This window comes from Neofelis nebulosa, chromosome 1 (genome assembly GCF_028018385.1).
Source record: "Neofelis nebulosa isolate mNeoNeb1 chromosome 1, mNeoNeb1.pri, whole genome shotgun sequence".
Lineage (NCBI taxonomy): Eukaryota > Metazoa > Chordata > Mammalia > Carnivora > Felidae > Neofelis > Neofelis nebulosa.
Genome location: NC_080782.1, coordinates 224619391 through 224640520, shown reverse-complemented (window position 1 = coordinate 224640520; position 21130 = coordinate 224619391). Strand labels below are relative to the sequence as shown.

General features: G+C 43.2%; 1 protein-coding gene across 8 annotated transcripts in view; it reads left to right on the top strand.

The window, feature by feature from the left end:
- Window positions 1–2966: 2966 nt before the first annotated feature.
- Window positions 2967–21130, top strand: part of NEK5 (NIMA related kinase 5) — a 62081-nt gene continuing 43917 nt past the window's right edge. For 2 of the 8 annotated variants that reach the window (XM_058686436.1, XM_058686431.1), the window contains exons 1-5: window positions 2967–3697; window positions 4634–4793; window positions 4903–5041; window positions 13130–13226; window positions 19997–20094. In XM_058686436.1, the coding sequence (XP_058542419.1) occupies window positions 4925–5041; window positions 13130–13226; window positions 19997–20094 (312 nt within the window). In that variant the 5' untranslated portion in view covers window positions 2967–3697; window positions 4634–4793; window positions 4903–4924. Of the gene's footprint in view, window positions 3698–4633; window positions 4794–4902; window positions 5042–13129; window positions 13227–19846; window positions 19971–19996; window positions 20095–21130 lie in introns of those variants that run through there. The other 6 variants (XM_058686432.1, XM_058686434.1, XM_058686433.1 and 3 more) reach the window with 6 other exon arrangements.

Sequence of the window (21130 nt, the reverse complement as noted above, 5' to 3'; positions counted from 1 at the left end):
TGATGTCCAGTTTTCCAGTAAGACTTATTTCTAGGTAGTGATCCATGATCTTCAGTGATCTTCACCAACAATTCCCCATCCTTAAATACGGCCCCTCATGGCACCCAGGTCAGCGGATCAGCTGTGGGACGGGGTGAGGGGGCTACAGATCTTGTCTGCAGTTGTCAGTCCTGGGCAGGAGAAAGAAACAGGCCAGAGGCGGGACGTATTGGACACTAGAGTGTGCCGTGGAACTAATGGGATGCCAGTATGTGTGGGACATGACACACACGTGCTGGGGTCCCGTCAGTCCATTGTCATTCCATCGTGGGATGCTGTTGTGAGGTGAGATATTTTACTATAGAAGAAAGAGGCTTCTCCCAGGGGATCTCCTCGAGCGAGTGTGCAGACAGCAGAAGCCTGAGGCAGTACGGGGAGCAGTGCTCCAGTGAAGAATGGGAAAGCAGTTGAATCTACAGCAGGATGGTTACTGAGCATCTCCTGAAAATGTGGAATACATGCATCTTGTAGATGTAAACCATTTTTTTTTTTAATTTTCAGGAACAAAAACCATGGTATAGCCCTTCACCCCACACATTTTATTTACCCTTAGACATCTAGTCAACCTGATTTGTTACTGCTGCTGTTCGCTTTGATTGCTTGATGAAGGTGATGTCTGCTACAAGGTTAAACTGTAAGGTTACTGGTTTTCGATTTCTGGGTCCTGTTCATTCCAAGTGAGTCACCAAGTCCAGCCTATACTCAGGTGCTGAGAAATTAAGCTGTACCTCCTGAAGGGGGCTGTAATCCAGAGCTAAGTCATTTGTATTTTTGCTTAAACTGTTCCAGCTTTGGCCATTGGGAGTTTTTCAGGTTACCTCTATGTTCCTTTGACATGCCCTCATTCTTTTGTGTTTTGGGAACACTTTCTGGTACTTTCTGGTACTACAAGAAGACGGTCTAGGCTCATCTTGAAGCGTCTCTGTCCCAGCTTCAGAATCAGCCATTTCTCCAAGGAGCCTTGGTTCCTGTCATGGTTTCAAAACCAGGATCGGGGTGCTGGGTGTGCTTGTTGCTACTGAAGTGTCACTGCTCCTAGGCCCTCTCAGCAGACAGAGCTAGGAAATCCATCTGTGTTTACTGTCCTGTGCACATGCACACAACTATAGTCGTTCTGTATCTCTCCATCTGTATGTATATTAAGCTAAGGGTGAGTTCATACTGATGTCCTGGAGTCTGATTTAGTACCAAAGGTTCACCCTGGCCTTTCCCCTCGCTCTTCTGTAGCTTCTCTCTCTGATAGTGAGAAACCTGGCCCGAACCATCCACTATCCACTTAACTGCTCAACCCCAGGATACAAATGTAAAGCAGTTTCCAAATAATTAGCCCATACTCCCGTGAGAAACAAATTTCCCAACTAGAGTACAGCATTTATGTGTTGTTCCTAGTGCTTTTAACCTTAGAGTTCCAGTTAAAACACCATTTCCCAGAGTTACTTAGGTTAGCTCCTTTTTAGCCGCTCTCTTGAAGACTTTTCAAGAATTAAGGTAGGCGGGGGTCACTTTAAGGATAGTTCCGGATACTCAGCTTCCATAAATAACAGTATTGGGTACCTCTTAGTCATCTCAAATTTTAGCATTGCCCCAGGGTGTAAACATTTCCAAACCACCAAACAAAGGGAACTTGGAATTATGTATAGTTATTGAGAGACTGAGTCTTGATTAGATGACAAATCCTTTCAAAAGTCAGATGGTTTGCAGAGTTTGCTTTTATTATTTAAAATTTTTTTTTTATTTTTGGGAGAGAGCAGGGGAGGGGCAAAGAGAGAGGGGGACAGAGGATCTGAAGTGGGCTCTGTGCTGATAGCAATCATCCCTGTGTGGGGCCTGAACTCATTAACTATGAGATCATGACCTGAGCCAAAGTCTGGACACTAACCGACTGAGCCACCCAGGTGCCCCAACAGAGTTTTGCTTTTGAGGTACACTTTTAACAAAACTTCCTATTATTTATTTAAATGAATGAGATTTCTTAATACTTACAGCTGGGAGGAAGGAAGGAAGGAAAGAAGGAAAGAAGGAAAGAAAAAAGGACGGAGGAAAAGAAAAAAGGAAGGAAGGGAGGGATGAAAGAAAAGCAAGAGAATCATTGTTGAACCTTGTCTATTCCAGCAAAAAGTTACCATTCATCTGTGGATACTAATTGGGAGGAAGAAAAAAATCCATTGACATCTTTAAGAGATGAATTTCCATAACAAATTTATTTATTTATTTTTTTTTTAATTTTTTTTCAACGTTTTTTATTTATTTTTGGGACAGAGAGAGACAGAGCATGAACGGGGGAGGGGCAGAGAGAGAGGGAGACACAGAATCGGAAACAGGCTCCAGGCTCCGAGCCATCAGCCCAGAGCCTGACGCGGGGCTCGAACTCACAGACCGCGAGATCGTGACCTGGCTGAAGTCGGACGCTTAACCGACTGCGCCACCCAGGCGCCCCAACAAATTTATTTTTTATGTTTAATGATTATCAGTGATTCATTTTATTTTTACCAGTTATATACTACTACTAATGTTAATTCAATAAAAAAATAAAAGCCTATGATCAGGAAATGTAAATTTCCATTTATATGATAAGGTGATCAATATAACTTTGAAGCAGAAAAACATTACCTATGGGGATATGAGTTTAAGGAGAGAAAGAAATGATGTACACTTTGTGATTCTCAAAAGAAGCTTACTTAAAAAAAGAGAATGATTGTTGGTTTCAAATTGCTGTAGTTTTTAGATTCCTTTGGATATGTCTTACTTGTGTCAATATTTATAATTGCTGGAAATTACATCCTTTTCAGCTACTTAGACATGTAATGAAACGTTTTAGACAGCAGCTTGGTGTGCAATTGGGAGTGGGGAATGGGGCGAGGAGGAGGGGGCCTGTTTGCAGGCCTCAGGGCGGCATCCAGTTTTGTAAAAGAACCCCCATGGAGGCCGCCAGCTGTAGACAAAACAGTCTCCCATCTCTTGACAGTATTTGAAACCTTGCACAAAAAACTCTCCTTGTCTCAATTTAGCTGATTCTTAAAACTGGGAGACCACAACCTTGCTGGGTTGTTGCAAACAGAAATAAATATCAAAAACCGCAAACCATCTGGTACGCAAGAAAGAGGCGCGGTGTGCTTGTGTGCTGGGATAGGCACTGGAGTCCCGACCTACGACAAAGTAACTCCAAACTCCCTGGCCCTGGACCCAACTTCTGGGTGGACTGCGTAGACCCCTCCTCTCGCAGCTTGCTCCCGGAGCCCCGCCTGCGTTTTCCCGGGCGGCTCCGCCCCGGCGGTCCGGAAGCGGGGCGGTCCGGGGACCCAGATTCCCCCGGGACGCTTCCCAACCTGCGGAATCGGCTGAACAGGTATGCTGCGGGCGGGACGCCCCGGATCCTAATCCCGAGCTGTCCCCGGAGCTCCGGGAGCCGCGGGGAAAGGGACGAGCCCCTGCGGGGTAGATAGGGTCTGCAGGGGAGCCGTCCGAAGTCCTGGGCCCGCGTCATTCTCCGTGGCAACGTGCGACACGCCGCGCTCCCGCCAGCGCGCAAACTCGGCGCAAGCTCGGCCGCCCACCCGGCGGCCGCCTCCCGGGGTGCTTCTAAGGGAGAAGGCTTGTCCCGAGAGCTGGGGGCTTCCACCCACTGGTGCTGTTTGGGCGGTGGGTCGCCGTCTCTCAGGTACGGGGCTGGTGCCCTCGAGTTCCGATTCCCCAGCCACCTTCCTCAAAACCCGATCCTCGGGTGTTTCGGGCCTCCCCTGGCAGCGGAGCTGGTTCCCCCATGCCACCCACGCAGTTGTCCCCCTTCCTACCCTGACACAAATTATCGAAAACATAACCTGCCTGCTCACGCAAGTTTTAAAAGTGGGAATGATGCCCTAATTGCAGTATAAAGAGGAAACGCAAGGGAACCGTTTACAACAAAGTCTGCATTTCGGTCTGCAAATGCTTGGTTAGTCCACACTTGAAGACGTCGTGAAGTAGCCAAGTGCCCGCAAGCTGGGCAGGGAGGCACCTGACGGTGACCGCCGCCCGCTGTTAGGTTTCGGCTACCAGGAGCAGCGCGGCCAGCGGGGAAGTGATTTTCCACACCGGTGCACGGTTCTTGGTAATTTTCTAAACAAAAAGTGCAGTCAAGCCTTGATTTACATGCAGTTGCATTCCTCGAAAATTCAATGTTCGTTAAAACTGCAAAAAAAAAAAAATCTGTATTTACATGTAAAATGGAATTTGGTTCTAGCCGCAGGTAATTATAAACGGATTTTTCCACGCACCTGAATGTGTGTGGGGATTTGCTAAGGTTGTAAGGCCGCAGGATAATCCTTTATCTTCAGGACTGTTCCTCGCATCGCAGGACATTAGTATCTGAGGCCCAAGCCACTTCTAAATGCCAGAGTGCTTCTCCAACTCTGCCGAGAAAACATTGTGGAAAACATCCACAAATTCCCAAGGTGTCCCCTAGGGGGCAGCACGTCCCCGGTGAGAAGGGCCGAACCGTAAAACTGCGCGAGCCTTAAAGACATTCCTGCTTTAAAGAGATGCCAAGACCCGAGGTGGTGTATCTTTGATTCTCAGAACAATCTTGCACATATGGGAGTTGTTATTTCCATTTTAGGAATTGGGAAAGTGAAGTTTTCAGAGATTAAGTGACTTCCCCAAGATCACAACACTACAGTGTATCAAAGCTGAGTCTGACCTGAGATTCTACCAAAAAGCAGTTTCACTTTGGTTGTCTCCTGTGGCCACAAGGAAAGTTATTTGACTGTCTTGGTGAGGTTGGTAGGAAAATTTTAGCAAAATAAGTTCTTTTACGTTGTAGTGATCAATTTTGTGACTTTATGTTTATGAACAGTGTGTGATAAAATTTCATCGCTCTGATTTCAGGAGCCACCGTGCATTCGAGACCATGGATAAATATGATGTGATTAAGGCCATTGGGGAAGGTGCCTTCGGGAAAGCATTCTTGGCTAAAAGGACATCGGATAGCAAGCACTGTGTTATAAAGGAGATCGATTTTGCAAAGGTAAATTGAAGAAGTTCACATTCCTGTTCATTTTCAGTATTACATTCAACTGGCTTTTAATTAGGTATGAAAAGGAAACACATTTTTTTTTTTTTGCTTGTTTGTTTTCATAGTATGAACTTTAAGCTTCAGTTAACTGGTTTACTCAAACTCCTAAGTCCGTGGTCCAAACAGCAACCAATGATTTTATTAGAAAAAGGAAAGGAGAGGAGAGGAGTGGGGAGGGGAGGGAAAAAGAGGAAAAGAAAAATAAGATTATAGCATCTGGCTCCTGTGGCACTTGAGGGTGGCCTGCAAGGTCTGTGAGATTTCTTCTGCTCTATTTATTGCTTGGCTTTTCTGTTTGGCCACAGGGTGGTCCTCTTCCTCTGGCTGTATCTCCATCATCGGGTCCCCTCCACAAAGACTCTTTCTGTAAACGTGAGAAACTGAGGTAGCAACACACCCTCAATCACTCCTTATTGCACTGCCCCATTTTCTGAATGGCATTTATAATCAGGAATTACTTTGCTCACTTATTTCTTCATGCGTTTCTTGTCTGTCTCCTTCAGCATGTAGGACAGTGCCTGGCACATGATAGGCGCTCAGAAACATTTATTGAATGCATTGAATGAATGGAGGAAAACAATGTACTTTTGTTAGCTTACCGATTTTGGAGACTAATGAAATATATTTCATTGAAAAGGAATCATTTTTGTGGAATTCCTCTCAGCATTTGTGTCACCCTCTCCAGTGATGTGTGCATTTCAAATGTTGGGACAACAATGCCCATCGCATGCTAGAATTAATTTTAAGGCAAGTGTTGTTGGTTGTCTTCTGGAGGATTTATGATTGAGGGTAGCAGAAGACCTTCCATACAAAATGTCTGCAAAATGGGGCTTCTGGCTGGCTCAGTTGCTCAATCGGTAAAGCATGTGACTGTTATAAGTTCGAGCCCCACGTTGGGTGTAGAGATTACTTAAAAATAAAATCTTAAAAAAAAAACAAAAACAAAATCCCCAGATGTGTGCAAAATGGACTTCATAAGTTGCAGTGTGAGCGTACTTAATGCCACTGAATTTCTCATTTAAAATGGTATATATTTATGTTCTATATACTTTACCACAATTCTTAAAAGTTGCAAAGAAAAAAGGACTTCCCAAACTTATGTGAAAGCTCAGATGTAAGTTTGCTGTATAAAACTCAGGGGCACCTGAGTGGCTCAGTCAGTTAAGCATCTGACTTCGGCTCAGGTCATGATCTCACGGTTAGTGGGTTCGAGCTCTGCGTTGACAGTGTGGAGCCTGCTTGGGATTCTCTCCCCCTCTCTCTGCCTCTCCTTGACTCATGCTTTCTCTCTCTCTCTCTCAAAATAAATAAACAAACAAAAGAAAGAAAGCTCTGGTGTAGATGGTTAGCCTCAGGGAGAATGCTTTATTTACCAATATAAGTCCCTTTTCATGGCTCCGGTGGCATACTTCTACAAGTGTCCTATTATTCTAGTGGCCTGTCAGAGTTTCCTTCTGCAACATTGTTCTGCTCACACTGTCTCGTTTATCTGACTGCTCTTTCTCAGGCCTCCCTGTTTCCTCATCCTCTATCTGTCCCAACCATCTGTTCTTTGCTGACACTCTTCTCTTTCCCTGGGCCATCGCCTCACTGCAGACCTCACCAGGTCGCAGGCCACACTTACAACTCTGTCTCCAATGATGATACCTTCCAGCACCCTGGTTCTGCATTACATCTGCTCTGTGCCACACTATGCTCGTGACATTAGTGTCCTTGTGATACCGAGGCTCAAGACTGAGGAGCCATCTCTGAGTTTTTTCTCTCTCCACATCCAATTACTTGCTAAATACCGTTGGCTCTTTCTCTCCCTCGAGTTTGTCTTACTCCTTTCACCAATTCCCTGGGTTACCCAGTAGCTTTGTCACGGCTCCAGCAAAATTTTGATAATGCTCCAGTCATGTCCACAGACCTTCCCGTAGACAGAAGTCATAAAGGAAAAGATGGCTAGATGCATTGTCATCTTTGACTGCATAAAAACATCAAACTTCTGTATGACAAAACCCACCACGAATAAATTCAAAGTTGACAGAATGCCAAAAATATTTGCCAAGTATTGACCTAACGGTGCTAGCCTTTTGTAAATGAATAAAAAGAAAAAAACCCATAACTGAAGAACTAATCATACCTACTCCTTAGTAAACTAAGAAATAGAAGTCAAACAATTTCACTTTTTGCGTACGCGTTTGGGAAGGATTAGAAGGAATACGAAAGTGGAGGAAGTGGGCACTGTCTCCCTCTACTGGGAGGAAGGTAAATCGGTATCACAATGAAGAGAACTCTGTGTATCAAAGCCTTGGAAGGATCCATGCTGTGTTTGTATTATAGGTCCGCAATATGGTGTGATGATGAAAACAAAATCAGGCCACCAGCACTTGTGTGTACGTGTGTGTGTGTGTGTATGTACTGTTAATGTTACACACACACACACTAACTGATTATTGCTGAGTGATGGGATTTCACCTCCACCATTCCTTTCTGCAGTGTCAGAATTTTAAAATTTTTGTAACGTTTATTTGTTTTTGAGAGGGGAGGGGCATGCATGGGGGAGGGGCAGAGAGAGAGAGAGGGAGACACAGAATCCCAAACAGGCTCCAGGCTCTGAGCTGTCAGCATAGAGCCCAACACAGGGCTCGAACTTGGTTGGGAACAGGGAGATCATGACCTAGGCTGAAGTCAGATGCTCAACCGACTGAGCCACCCAGGTGCCCCATGAGTTGTATTATTTGTATAAGCAGGAAAGCTGTCTTCATTTTGAATTTCTTTGATGTTATTTATTTTTGAGAGGGAGAGAGTGAGACAGAGTATGAGCAGGGGAGGGGCAGAGAGGAAGATGAAGACACAGAATCTGAATCAGGCTTCAGGCTCTGAGCTCTCAGCATAGAACCCGGCATGGGGCTCAAACTCACAGGCCATGAGATCATGACCTAAGCCAAAGTCGGTTGCTTAACCTACTGAGCCACCTGGGCGTCCCTTCAAAAAGGAAAGGAAAAAAGTATACATCCTAGGATCTAGTACATCTGTTTATGGGGGTTTATTCAAAGGGAAATCTTCAGAGATGTACAGTTAGAAAGCAACTTAAATGTCCAACAGCTGGGGATTGGTTATATAATTTATGAAAAACAAAGCAGTTCTTAGAAATCATGTTGTAGGTGAAATATTGACATGAGAAATGTCATGGCTTCTGCAAACTGGGAAAACAGTATGTGCACAATGAGGCAATCTTTGTAAAAATACATATTATCTCTCTCTCCGTCTCAGTATTTATACACACACACATATATTCACATACGTCAAAGGAAGATGTCCTAGATTGCTATAATGTAGGTGGAATGTGGGATTATACTGTACTTTTATATTCTTTCACTCTTCAGATTAGTTTTGACACTCTCGCTGATTTGTTCCCACATGCCATGTCCAGCATCCCTCCCCCGCATGCAAACCCTTTGCACCCTAGCCTCGGTGCTCACCCATGGGGCTCTTTCTTTCAAGAAAGTCTTTGCCCATCTCTAAGCATCCAGATCCCACTTGTTTAGGGCTGAGCTCCAGGAAACCTTCCAGGACCTTCCGACTCAAAATAATCTCTCTCTGTAAACTCCATAGCTTTTTATCCATCATGTTGTTATGTGCTGATTGCCTTCTCGTCTGATGTGCTTTGGCTGGTTTGTGTGTGCGTCTATGCCTTCTCCCCCTTATTAGACTGTGTTTTCTGTGCAGGCAGAATCCAGGCTTTACTCACCTTGGTATTCCACACAGCACTGGTAGGTGTTCAGTACGTTGTTATTGCATAAATAATTCAATTGATAGATACCTTCAGGCCTTCTAATTCTTCTGTTAAGCTGGTACATACTTAGGGATTATAACACCATTTTAATTCTAAGTAAAGAAGAAACTATTTGGGAGGTGAACCCTCTTGAACAATGTATATTAATGCAGTCTCTCCCATTCTTTTTTTTTTTTTTTTTTAATTTTTTTTTCAACGTTTTTTATTTATTTTTGGGACAGAGAGAGACAGAGCATGAACGGGGGAGGGGCAGAGAGAGAGGGAGACACAGAATCCGAAACAGGCTCCAGGCTCCGAGCCATCAGCCCAGAGCCTGACGCGGGGCTCGAACTCACGGACCGCGAGATCGTGACCTGGCTGAAGTCGGAGGCTTAACCGACTGCGCCACCCAGGCGCCCCTCTCCCATTCTTTAGTATAGATAATAAAAAATTGACCATATTTTTCTAATACAGCACTGATTTTCTTTCATCCTTTTTCTCATGAACCACTCCGGTATCCATGCCATCACTAAGGAGAATGTTATGTTAGGCCTCGTCCTTCTTGCTTTTTCGTATGTCTTTCTGTTATTAAATTTGCCTAGCAATGCCTGTGTCCCAGTATTAACATGTATTAATCTTTCTCCCTTTTCTACCCTAATGTAGTTTTTCATCACTTCTCAGCTAAAGAAATCTATGTTTCTTTTCACATCTCCAATGCCTCTCCTCGTAGTAAACTCTAAACGCCAGAACGTGAATTGCTCATTTTCTTATAGGTACCAAAAATGTTTTCTCTTATCATCCTACTATTACCAAGCATATTATTTTGATTCTTTTTTTTTTTTTTTAAAGTAAGTTCTATACCCAAGGTGGGGCTTGAACTCCTGAGATCAACCCTGAGATCAAGAGTCGCATGCTGTATTAACTGAGCTGGCCAGCCACATTATTCTTTTGATTCTTGCTTCTAAATATGTGTTGTATATTTTCTTGATTATAAAATAAAAATGTTCATTGTAGAAATTTTTGAAAAGAAGCAAAGGGGAAATTAAGACCATTTAGGGGAAAATAAAAATCATTTATAACCTTTCTCTTAATCACTATTAACATTATGGTGAATTTCTCTCCAAGCTATTTTAATTTTTTTTTTAGAGATTATTTATTTTGAGAGAGGGAGCACGTGTGAGCTGGGGGAGACAGAAGGAAAGAGAGAATCCCAAGCAGCCTCTGAGCTGTCAGCGCACAGCCTGATGCAGGGCTCAAACTCACAAACCCAGAGACCGTGTCCTGAGCTGAAATCAAAAGTTGGACGCCTAACCAACTGAGCCACCCAGGCACCCCATCTCTGGGCTATTTTTTTTTTTTATTTTTAAAAATGTTTTTATTTATTTTTGAGAGACAGAGAGCACAAGTAGGGGGATGGGGTACAGAGAGAGAAGGAGACACACAGTGCGAAGAAAGCTCCAGGTTCCAAGCTGTCAGCACAGAACCTGATGCGGGGCTCAAACCCACAAACCGTGAGCTCATGACCTGCGCCAAAATCAAGAGTCACGCACTTATCTGACTGAGCCACCCAGGCTCCCCTAATATGAGTCATTTTTATTAAACAGACTATGTATGTGTGTTTACCTATATGTGCATTAAATAAAAAGGTTTAGCCTGGGTGGCTCAGTCAGTTAAGTGTCTGGCTCTTGGTTTCTGCTCAGGTCATGATCTCACAGTTCATGAGTTCAAGTCCTGCATCAGGCTCTGCACTGATGTTGTGGAGCCTGCCTGGGATATATTCTCTCTCTCTCTCTCTCTCTCTCTCTCTCTCCTGTGTACTCTGTCAAAATAAATAAATAAACTTAAAAAAATAAAATTAAAAGATTTATAGAAAGGTTTAGCAATTAACAGCAATTACTCCTACGGCATAAGAATTCGTGGAATGAGTGGGGTTGTGGACAAGGGGAAGTTTCATTTCCATTGTGCTCACTTCTGTCTGGCTTCAGATATTTTTTAAAATCACAAGTGTGTATTATGATAGTAATTAAAACACTAATAATAAGAGTGCCTGCTCAGTCAGTTGGGAGTTGGACTCTTGGTTTCGGCTCATGTTATGATCTTGTGGTTTTGTGGGTTCAAGCCCCTCATCGGGCTCTGTGCTGACAGTGCAGAGCCTGCCTGGGATTCTCTCTCTCTCTCTCTCTCTCTCTCTCTCTCTTGCTCTCTCTGCCCCTCCCCCACTCGCACTGTCTCTGTCTCTCTCAAAATAAACAAAATCAACTTAAAAACTAAAATTAAAGAAATAAAAAACTAATAGTAAAACATGGTGATGAAGGTTGTCATAGGAGAGTGCTGAAGCACGTTTCTGATTATTTTCTTTGGATAAATTTCTGGAAGAATTACTAAGTCAGATCCTGGAGCATTTTTAAAGTTTCTTAGTACGTCTTATAACACCTCCTTCCCAGAAAAACTTTACCAGTTCATATACTTAACAGCAGAAGTCTACGAGTGCCGTTTTGCTGCTGTTTGGATAACCCTGTGTACTAAAATTCTTTTTGTCTTTGACCATGTTTTTGATGAGACATGCATGCTATCAAGTTTTGTTTCCATCCTTGCTCTTTTGATTATTGAGTGAGGTTGAATATTTTCTTTTCTCTTTATCAGTCATTTTTGTTTAGTTTTTGTGAGTTGCCCATTCGTGTATTTTGCCCTATTTCTATTGGCAGATTTGCCTTTCTTTGCTTGTTAATTTGCCGGGACTCCTTTATATATTGTAAATACAGAACTATTTGTCATATACATTGCCAATATTTTTACCTAACCATCAAAATGCAGTGACCTACCTGCATTTGCCTTTTGATTTTGTGTATAATGTTCTTTTGAAAAATAGCAGTTAAAGTAGTTGAGTAGCCAAGTCTATCAACCTGGTAAGAATACTTCAGTTTCTTTTTTTTTTTTTATGTTTATTTATTTTGGGGGGGAGAGAGAGAGGGAGAGAGAGCGGGCAAGGGGCAGAGAGAGAGGGTGAGAGAGAATCCCAAGCAGACTTCATGCTGTCAGTGCAGAGCCCAACACGGGGCTCAAACCCACGAACCACGGGATTACCTGTGCTGAATTTGGATGCTTAACCGACTGAGCCACCCAGGTGCCCCAGTTCCTTTTGGTTTTGAAGCTCATTTGCACCAGCTGTGCAGTTTAATCGGGGTGGAAGGAACTGAAGCTAAGAAGTTTCAAAGGCCTTGCTGAAGGGCACACAGGTAGGAGGCAGTCAGGCTGGGATCGAGAACGTTAATTTTTACAAAATCCTTAAATCTCAATGAGGATGAGAAATTCGGGAACTCCCACATCAAGTGTGGGCCAGTGTCGAAGAACATTACAGAGGGAGCAGTGGAGAGGAACCGGGGACCTGCAGAGGCCAGAAGCCAGGGTGGAAATGACAGGGTGGAAATGATGGCAAAAGGTTGAGAAGGAGGAAATAGAGGTGCAAGCGAAGGGTGGCCGTTGCCACTGACACCAACACCATCGAAAAATACTGGGCAGTAGATGATATATTGAATAGTAAGAAAGTACATCAAATCAGAAATGACGTCACAAGAGACAGTTTTTATTTGCAAGTGAAAAATGGTGTCATCTTAACATAGAATTTTACTGGTCTGATTGATGTGATATATGACCTTCTTCTTAAGATTTCATTTGGTTCTTCTCAGTAGCGATTGCTGCTGGAACATTGCATTTTTATAAAGAATGTCATTGCTGCTGAAAGATAAATATTCCAATAAGTTTCCTCTAGATGCCTGAATAATTAACACAATGCCGCCAATGCAACTGAACCTTTTTTTTTTTTAATGTTTATTTATTTTTGAGATGGAAAGAGACAGAGCACAAGCAGGGGAGGGGCAGAGAGAGAGGGAAACACAGGACCTGAAGCAGGCTCCAGGCTCTGAGCGGTCAGCACTGAGCCCGACGCGGGGTTCGAACCCATGAACCGTGGGATCGTGACCTGAGCTGAAGTAGGACTCTCAACCGACTTAGCCTCTCAGGCGCCCCACAACTGAACCTTTAAGACAGCACACCTTCACCAGAAATATTTATTTTCTTGTTTACAATTGTCATAAACCATTGGTTAGATACAGATCTGCTCTGCTAATTCTAGGGATGTCATTTCCTGCCACCGTAGATCAGTTTCAGAAGTGGCATTAGGAGCCAGTGAAATTCTGAAGAATTTCAGATGACAGTGAGCAGAACGCATGTTTTCGAAAGCAAGTTATCTTTACAGACTATTCTCTCTTAATATACTTTAGATGCCCACCCAAGAAAAAGAAGCATCAACGAAAGAAGTAGTTCTCCTGGCAAAGATGAAGCATCCCAACATCGTAACCTTCTTCAGTTCGTTTCAAGGTTTGACTTTCTAATGTGCTTCCAGGGTTTTAATAAAGTGTAGTCACGTAGACATCTATAAGGGATACGTTCCTGGGAACTGTGCATAAATTAGGTTCGTAAACAGACGTTTTCCCGTTTACTTAATGGTCATTTGAGACAATGACTTTACTTCTTCTCTAAGTGAGTTTTCGTAGACGACTTTTCCAAGTTTGTTCAAGTTTTCCTACCTGTCCTTAATTCTTACGGTCTCAAGTAGTTAATGATTGGTATGCTAATAACTCCTAGATTGTGGCCTCCAGTAATACACATGAATGTCTCACATTGCACGTTGGCTGTGAGTGGGCAGGGTCTTAAGTCTGGGGCCCAGGTGATGGAGCCACCCAGGTACGGAGCACGCTGTTCTCCTGAGCCAGAGAAAAGGGCGAGACACAGGGTCCACCACGCCATCACCGTCGGAGCCCTGCTAGGATGTGGCCTGTTTCTCACGATCGTTCTGAGCTCACGGTCTTGTTGGCACAGCAGTCCCAATAACATGGTGACGAGGAGGGGATATCCTGCCTGTGAGAGTCCTTGCATGCGCTGGGGCAACAGGTGGGCTGTCCAGTACTCTTACAGAGAGGCGGCGAACAGCCACGCACCGTGGCCAAGCAAACAGCCAAAGCAGAGGGGGAGAAGCTTTAAGGAAGCAATTCCCTTCCTGTGGATGCCTGAATACAACATCTCTTCTGCCTTCATCCACCACTTGGCTCCAGGGGTAAAAATACAAAACGAAACACGAAAGGAGCATTGATCAAAGACCATTCACTCACTTAACAAAGTTTTATTGAGTGCCCTCGATGCCAGGCGTTGTTCTGAGAGCCAGGAATATAACAGTGAACAAAACAGGCATAAGGTCCTGTCCTCATGGGGCCTCCATTCTAGGGGGAAGAGACAGACAATAAACACATATCCTGTATGTCAGGTGTGTGTAAGGCTGCACACGGTTCACCGTGGAGCATCCCCGTGCCAGCCCCCAGCACTGGGGTGGGTGCTTCAGTTCACACGTGCTGGGTAGTTAATGGAGCAGGAATGTTACCTAGATGCCTTCAAGCACCCTCAGGGGGTGTAAACATCAGTAAATAAATATACATAGCCCCTACTGTTTGAGCTTTTACACTGTGTAGGGCACTGTGTTTCTTACAATTTTTTAAATATTTATTATTTTTAAAGTGGGGGAGGGCAGAGAGAGAGGGAGACACAGAATCTGAAGCAGGCTCCAGGCTCTGAGCTTGTCAGCACAGAGCCTGATGCGGGGCCCGAACTACGAACCGTGAGATCATGACCTGAGCGGAAGTCAGACGCTCAACTGACTTAGCCACCCAGGTGCCCCATGTTTCTTACAAATTAAAACCTCTGCATTCAGTGTGGCCCTCTTCAACTCCTGGGTATGAACAGGGTTCTTCTGAGGTCTACTTGGGACTTGAGCAGTACATCTGAGCAGGGAGTTGGGTTATTTTGAACAACTTCTAAGGGGCAGCCACTGAATAAGTGCCCTACATTTCTATTCATCGATTCCTAACAAGCCAGAAGACAATCTTTTCCTTATTCCTCGGGTTATTGCTATTATTCCCTCTGTCTGGCTAACGCTCACGCTCAGGCTTTCTCCGAGATCACAGTTCCCGTCAGAGCCCCCTTCCTGACCTTGCACCGCACCTCTGCACTGTGTGTGTGTGTGTGTGTGTGTGTGTGTGTGTGTGTGTTTACAGGTATGAATTGGTGTAAGATAGTCCCTGTAAGACAGTAGATCTATTGAATCCTTTTCTCAGCACTGGATCCTCAGCATCTAACACATAGTAGGTGCTTAATATACAATTGCTGAATGAGTACATGGACTGGACCACTTTCACAGAGTGGAATATGTCTTTATGCAAGGTAAATATTTGAGGACCGTTGACATAGATACTGTTTTAAAATCAGAGGTCATTTGTACAGCAGAAATGACCTCTACTGAGTCTGTTTATATTGTAAGCTTAAACTTTCTTATGGCAGCTTTATTTTTTGTTTTTGAAGTGTGTGTTTAGGAAAACTAGAGCAATGAGGACAATGGTTTGCCTGCAGGTTGTTGGGACTTGAAACATGGAGCTTATCTGAAAGCCACAGAACTCTTTGTAGCCCGGGACAGCTCAGAGTCAAGATAAAGCCTTTGTTTACCCTCAACAGCTTGTCTCTGAACAGAACCATGGCTCTAGTTCAGTAAATGTTTATCTATAAAAAGTATGAAGTTTTTGTAAGTTTGAAACAACATATGAATAATAAGGCGATGTAGTGAGATTTTTCCTGAAGCTAAGTTAATTCCATTTAAATTCTTTCAGTAAATATTTATCGAGTGCCTGTTATATGCTAGGCATGTTCTAAGTTTTAGGGATCATCGGTGAACAAAATTGGCCAGTGTCCCCCACACTGTTGTTTTCTGTTGCTGTGTAACAAGTGACCACAAATTCAGTGGCTTGAACCAACACCCATTTATCTTTTCCTAACCTCTCTAGATCACAGGTCTGGGTTTGGTTCTCTGGATTCTCTGCTCAGGGTCTCTCTCTCCACTGGGTCTGCTGTCTCATCGGAGGCTCAGCATTGTCTTCCATGCTTATTCACGGTGCTGGCAGAATTCATCTACTTCACTAGGGTGGGTATGGGCTTCCAGAGGCCAGCTGCCCTTTTGTAGGCCTTCTCTCCCTTGGAATCTCTCACTTCCTCTGTCTCTGACCTCTAGACTTAGATTTGGATGGATGCTGTGTTTAGGTCAAGCCCACCAGTAAAATCTCCTTTTCTATTAACTCAAAGTCAACTGACTTCAGTTATATCAGCAAGATCCCCTTCGCTGTATGACATGACATAACCATGGGAGTGATAGCCCATTGTATTTACAGGTTGTACCCTCACTCTGGGGGAGGAGTCCATAAGGTGTGTGCACTGGGGCCATCTTAGAATTCTGCCTGCTATCGACTGTGGAGTTTTATAGGCCCAGAGGAAAGGGTGGGGAGGGTTGACAATAAATGTTAACTTAATTAATAAGCACATTGTGTCGTATACTAGAAGGTGATAAGTGCTGTGGCAAAATAAAATAGGGTGAGGCAGGAGTGAGGAAACAAGTTAGAATAGGGCAGTCATTTGAGCAAAGACTTGAAGAGCCACGCTAAACTCTGGGGAAGAGTTTCCTAGGACAGAGCAACAGCCACTGCAAAGGCAGGAGGCAAGAGCAGGCCTGATGGGTTAAAGGATTGGCCAGGAGGCTTTGGGGAGAGGCAATCTGCTGTGGGCCCTGAGCATCTCACACGTGCTTGCTGGGTGTGCCAGGAATGCAGAGCCCTGACCGCTGTCTACCCAGCTACATATTGTGTTTGTAGTGAGCGACACTGACGGATGAGACATTTCTCCCAAGGCGGAGCTGGCTTGTTCACTGCTCACTAAAATGCAGCAGATTCCTCAAGGTCAGTGTTCCTTTCCTGTAACGTGGCCCACTGCAGTGCATATGCTTGTCTAGGCTCACATGTTGTACCTCCGTGGAGTTTGGGGGACACAGAGAACGAGCGCTAACGTGAAGCTCTGACTCCTGCTTTTGCCAAGAGTAATAAAGTCCTTTGCCTCTGGCCCAGGAGTCGCATGTCCCTGCATCTGTGAAATAGTCACAGGCTTGTAAATAGTACAGAATCTCATACCTGGCACAGAGCGCACTGGGAAGTCAGTGTGAGTAGAGTACAATGAGCAAGGGAGAATAGCAGGAGGTATTTTTATTCTTTAGGCCGATTCTGTGTCCCTCCTTGATGTGGGGTGCTAAAATGCTTTTATTTATGGAATGATGTGGTAATGGATGATATTTCATCAAATCTAGAGGCCATTAGTTACAAGATACACCATTCTGTGCTAATTACAAGAAACAATACTGTCAATTAGACCCTAACACAGTGCTTTTTTATCACAATTCTGTATTTAATGTGTACCAAAAGAGCCTTTTTAGACTTATTTACTTTCTATTACTCTTGTGCATACATAAAAAGGCAACTATAAGCAAATTAAATTGGTTAAGGTGTAAATTGGTTAAGGTTATGCAGGCGGTATAATAACACCAAGACTGCTGGGCCCCCAGCAACCGATTAGAAGATGCCAATGTCTGTAAGATGCAATCCTAACTTTTTAAAAGTGCAGTTTAGAATTAAGTAATTACAGCAGTTGTTTTTTAAGTGTTGGAATTTGACAACAGAAAAGTTGCTTAATGTCAGTCCCTACTATTAGTGTCCCTAAATAGTTTTGAAAGGTCAATGACCCATGAGCTCTATAGTTCCAGAAGTTGCTGCCCTACTGTATGTCTTGTACTTCCTTTTTAGAGCATCCTTTTCCTCTTCTCTGCATTGTCAAATATTCTTTAAGACCAAATACAGTCTTAATATTTGCAGAAAGGGACCTCTGTCACCTCTGCTCTGAGCACCTCCAAACGCTTGCTCACGTGGCATATAATCTGCTGTGTTATCGTGCCAGTGTATTGCATTCTTTATTTCCATCAATGGGATTGGAGGCGGTGAGAACAAAATCCTTTCTCATACCTCTTCCCCCTCCTACCGTGCTTATTCTTCTTAAACAGATGGAAAATTTGAGAACATAAATGATATTTCCAGACAGTTCTAACCCCATTTAAATATGAAATTAACAGTAGCTAGTGGGGAGGCAATGGATATTTAGAGCCAAATGATGCTCATTGACCCAAATAGTTTTTTTTAAGATGGCTCAGCCATGATTACTTCTGAACCAGCCAATTAATTTCTTTCACGGAAAGCCAGTGTAAGGCTGAGTGAATTGTAGGTTGGTGGAAAGTGAGTAAAATGGAACCCTTTGTCCTTAGCTTTCCTGACTTTGACTGTTCCGTGGTTTTGAGATTGTCATCCCTTCATCACTGTGGCAGCCCTTTCAATGACTCAGCTATGAGAAACAGTAGCTCTCCTAAAAGTAATATGTTCCTGAAAATAACTGATCCCTAGGTGATTAGGGTGTGTCAGGAAATACCTTCTTAAGACCCTCGTAGACTCCCCAAGTCTGTCCTCGACTGGCTCTTGTCCCCTTTGCCCTCCAGGGCACAGACTTCCACTTAGCTCTTCTCACGTGTACTCACTGATTTGCCAACTCTACGGTCCACACCTTGTGTAGGAAGGATGGCTTATTTACCTTTTATTCCCAGCACCGCATTCCTTGGCATGTCCTCGGTAAAAGTCAGTGGATGAATGAATGGATCTGTCCCATTTGAGGAGGGAGGTGGGCATTGAAGTGTTATGTGAAAGGAGCACTGAGTTTGTGAATTAGATGCAACCACAACCGAGGGCAGATGCTGTCAGGGTGCTCGCGGCCACTTTAAAGTTGGTTTGAGCTACTTGAAAGAGAGAGGTAGCAAATGATAGCTATTTGGCAAGAGATTCTGGCATTTAGTGGATGTTCAGTCACTATAGGGCAAAACACTAGGGAGATTCACCCCTGATTTTGTGCCATGTTTTTGTGTTCCTTACATGTTTTATGAAACCACTTAACCAAACTTGATTAAGCCCCTTCCATGTGCCTTCTACTGTGCTAGGTGCAGGGAATACAGAAGAGCAAAGTGTGGGCTCTGTCTGCAGGGAACCCATAAAATAGCAGGAGACGTGAATAAGTGAGTAGGAGCCATTTCCTAACAGGAGCCCCACTGGCAGCTGGCTGGTTAAGGGGAAAGGCTGGTTAAGCAGGAAATCATACAAACGTGTTTAATTTTCATCTATAAATGCACAGTCACTTGCCAAACTTTTGACATAAGACCGAAGCCTCATCTTTGATTATGCGTTCATTGCATAGAGTTCTGAATATTCTTACATAGGCGACTCTCCTCCATTTCTTTTTAGAGCTTTTTAAAGCTTTCTTTTTAAAGCTCCAATCTTTTTAAAGCTTTCTTGGTTATTTTCCACTTGTCTTATCCAACGTTTAGGTCGATGGCATTTTTTTTTTTTAAAGCTATTCGCTTTTATTGAGTTCTCCACAGTATTCAACATAGGTTTTGTAGAAATAATCACATCGCTCTTTTTCCATTCGTATTTCATCAGTTCATGCAATAATTGTAATAACAAGTATAATTGGCCTAAGCAGATTTGGGAATGCACACGATGATCTTGGTGAGAATTAGTGGGAACAGAGGTAGCTGAGCAGGCTAGAGAGGCCAGTAGCCACGAGTGGAAACCCTGAGTGGGCAGCAGGAATGGAGAATGCGCATTACTCTAGAAAGTAGGTCAGGCAGAGGTCAGTTGAGAAGAGTGCGTATTGTTCTCAACAACATAGCTGAGTACGTGCCATATAAATAAAAGGTTATACTCAAGTTCAAAGGTCTATTAATTCTTCCTGGGGTTTTGGTTAAGATTCCCGGCTGCTATTTTACAGCAGATTTCTCACATCTTGCAGGAATGTGTTAATAACAATTGTTAACATTGATGGAACTCTTCTTTATATGCAGGCATTGTTCTAAGCATCTGACATGGATTAACTTGTTTAACCTTTATGACACTCCTGAGAGGAGTTTCTATATTATGATCTCCACCTTACAGATGAGATAATGACGCACAGAGAAATTTAAATAACTTGCCCGGAGTCACAGAGCTAAGAAATGTTAAGTGGTGAAGTGGGATGAGAACCCAGTCCATCATGATTCTACAGCCAGAGTTTTTAATAATTGCATACTGCATTTTTCTGTTATATTCTCCATCTTCGGGAACATGAAAGGTAATGAATGATGCCTTTTCTTACAGAGAACAATAGGCTGTTTATTGTGATGGAGTATTGTGACGGAGGGGATCTCATGAAAAGGATCCATAGACAACGGGGAGTGTTATTTAGCGAAGATCAGGTAAAAACACCTCCATTTTGCCTTTCAATTTGTATGAGGGGCAATTAGATTTATAGTGCTGTAAGTAATAGACAGCATGATTTATATACAGCATGATTGCTGGTAGAGAAAATTTAAATCATAAAACAGTGTATCAATATTCTTGATAGATTTAGTCCAGAACATGTTTGCAATTGAACTGAAATTGAATCTCTTTTTGAGAGTGAACTTTGAGAAACGATAGTGTATTTTTGGACAATCTCATGTAGGATGCCCTTGAGATAAATCTTCCTGGCTAAAAAAATGTGAATGTGGATGTTCCTCAGCCATTTCAAATGTGACATATTTATAGCTTTACTCTTCTTCCTTTTACCATTTAGTATGCTGTTTTAAAATAGCTATCCCACTTTGCTAGGGAGCATGGAAGGCCTTCGTGGCAATCGGCTATTTAGTTTCATTGATTATGAAGAAAGAGGAGAGAAAAGGTGAAGAATAATGGCCTCAATTCCCATTCCCTCTTTGCACAAACACATTTTTCTTCCATACTCGGAGCTTCCTCTGGAACCCTCCTGGGAGCTGTACTCATGAAGGAGACAGCAAGTATGTGTGTGTAGAAGGGATTCTGAATCGGGCCTGTGTGATGGATAAGGCAGGCCACTGCCTGGAGCCGTGCACAGGAATGGCCTGCCATCTTTCTTTCGGCCATTTGTTTCTTTGTTCTGTTCTACCATGTAAGAGCCTCATGCCTATATCATTTTCTACGGCACACAATAGAATAGTTTGAATAGACAGATGATTCAGGAATCAGGATCTCTATAAAGTTTGCAAATTTAATCACGCATTCTTCCTATGTTCATTTACATTTTATATTAAATTCCATATTTGTAGAAACCCTCCTTTCTTCCTATCCAGGTATTATTTTGCTTCATTTAATAAAAATACTTTTCTCTACAAAATTTTGAGTTACATTTCCCTCTGTTGGAAAAGAATGAAAATTATAACAATCTTAGCATCTGGAGTATAGCTTTTTTCCTTTTGTTTTTCTTTTTCTGTGTAA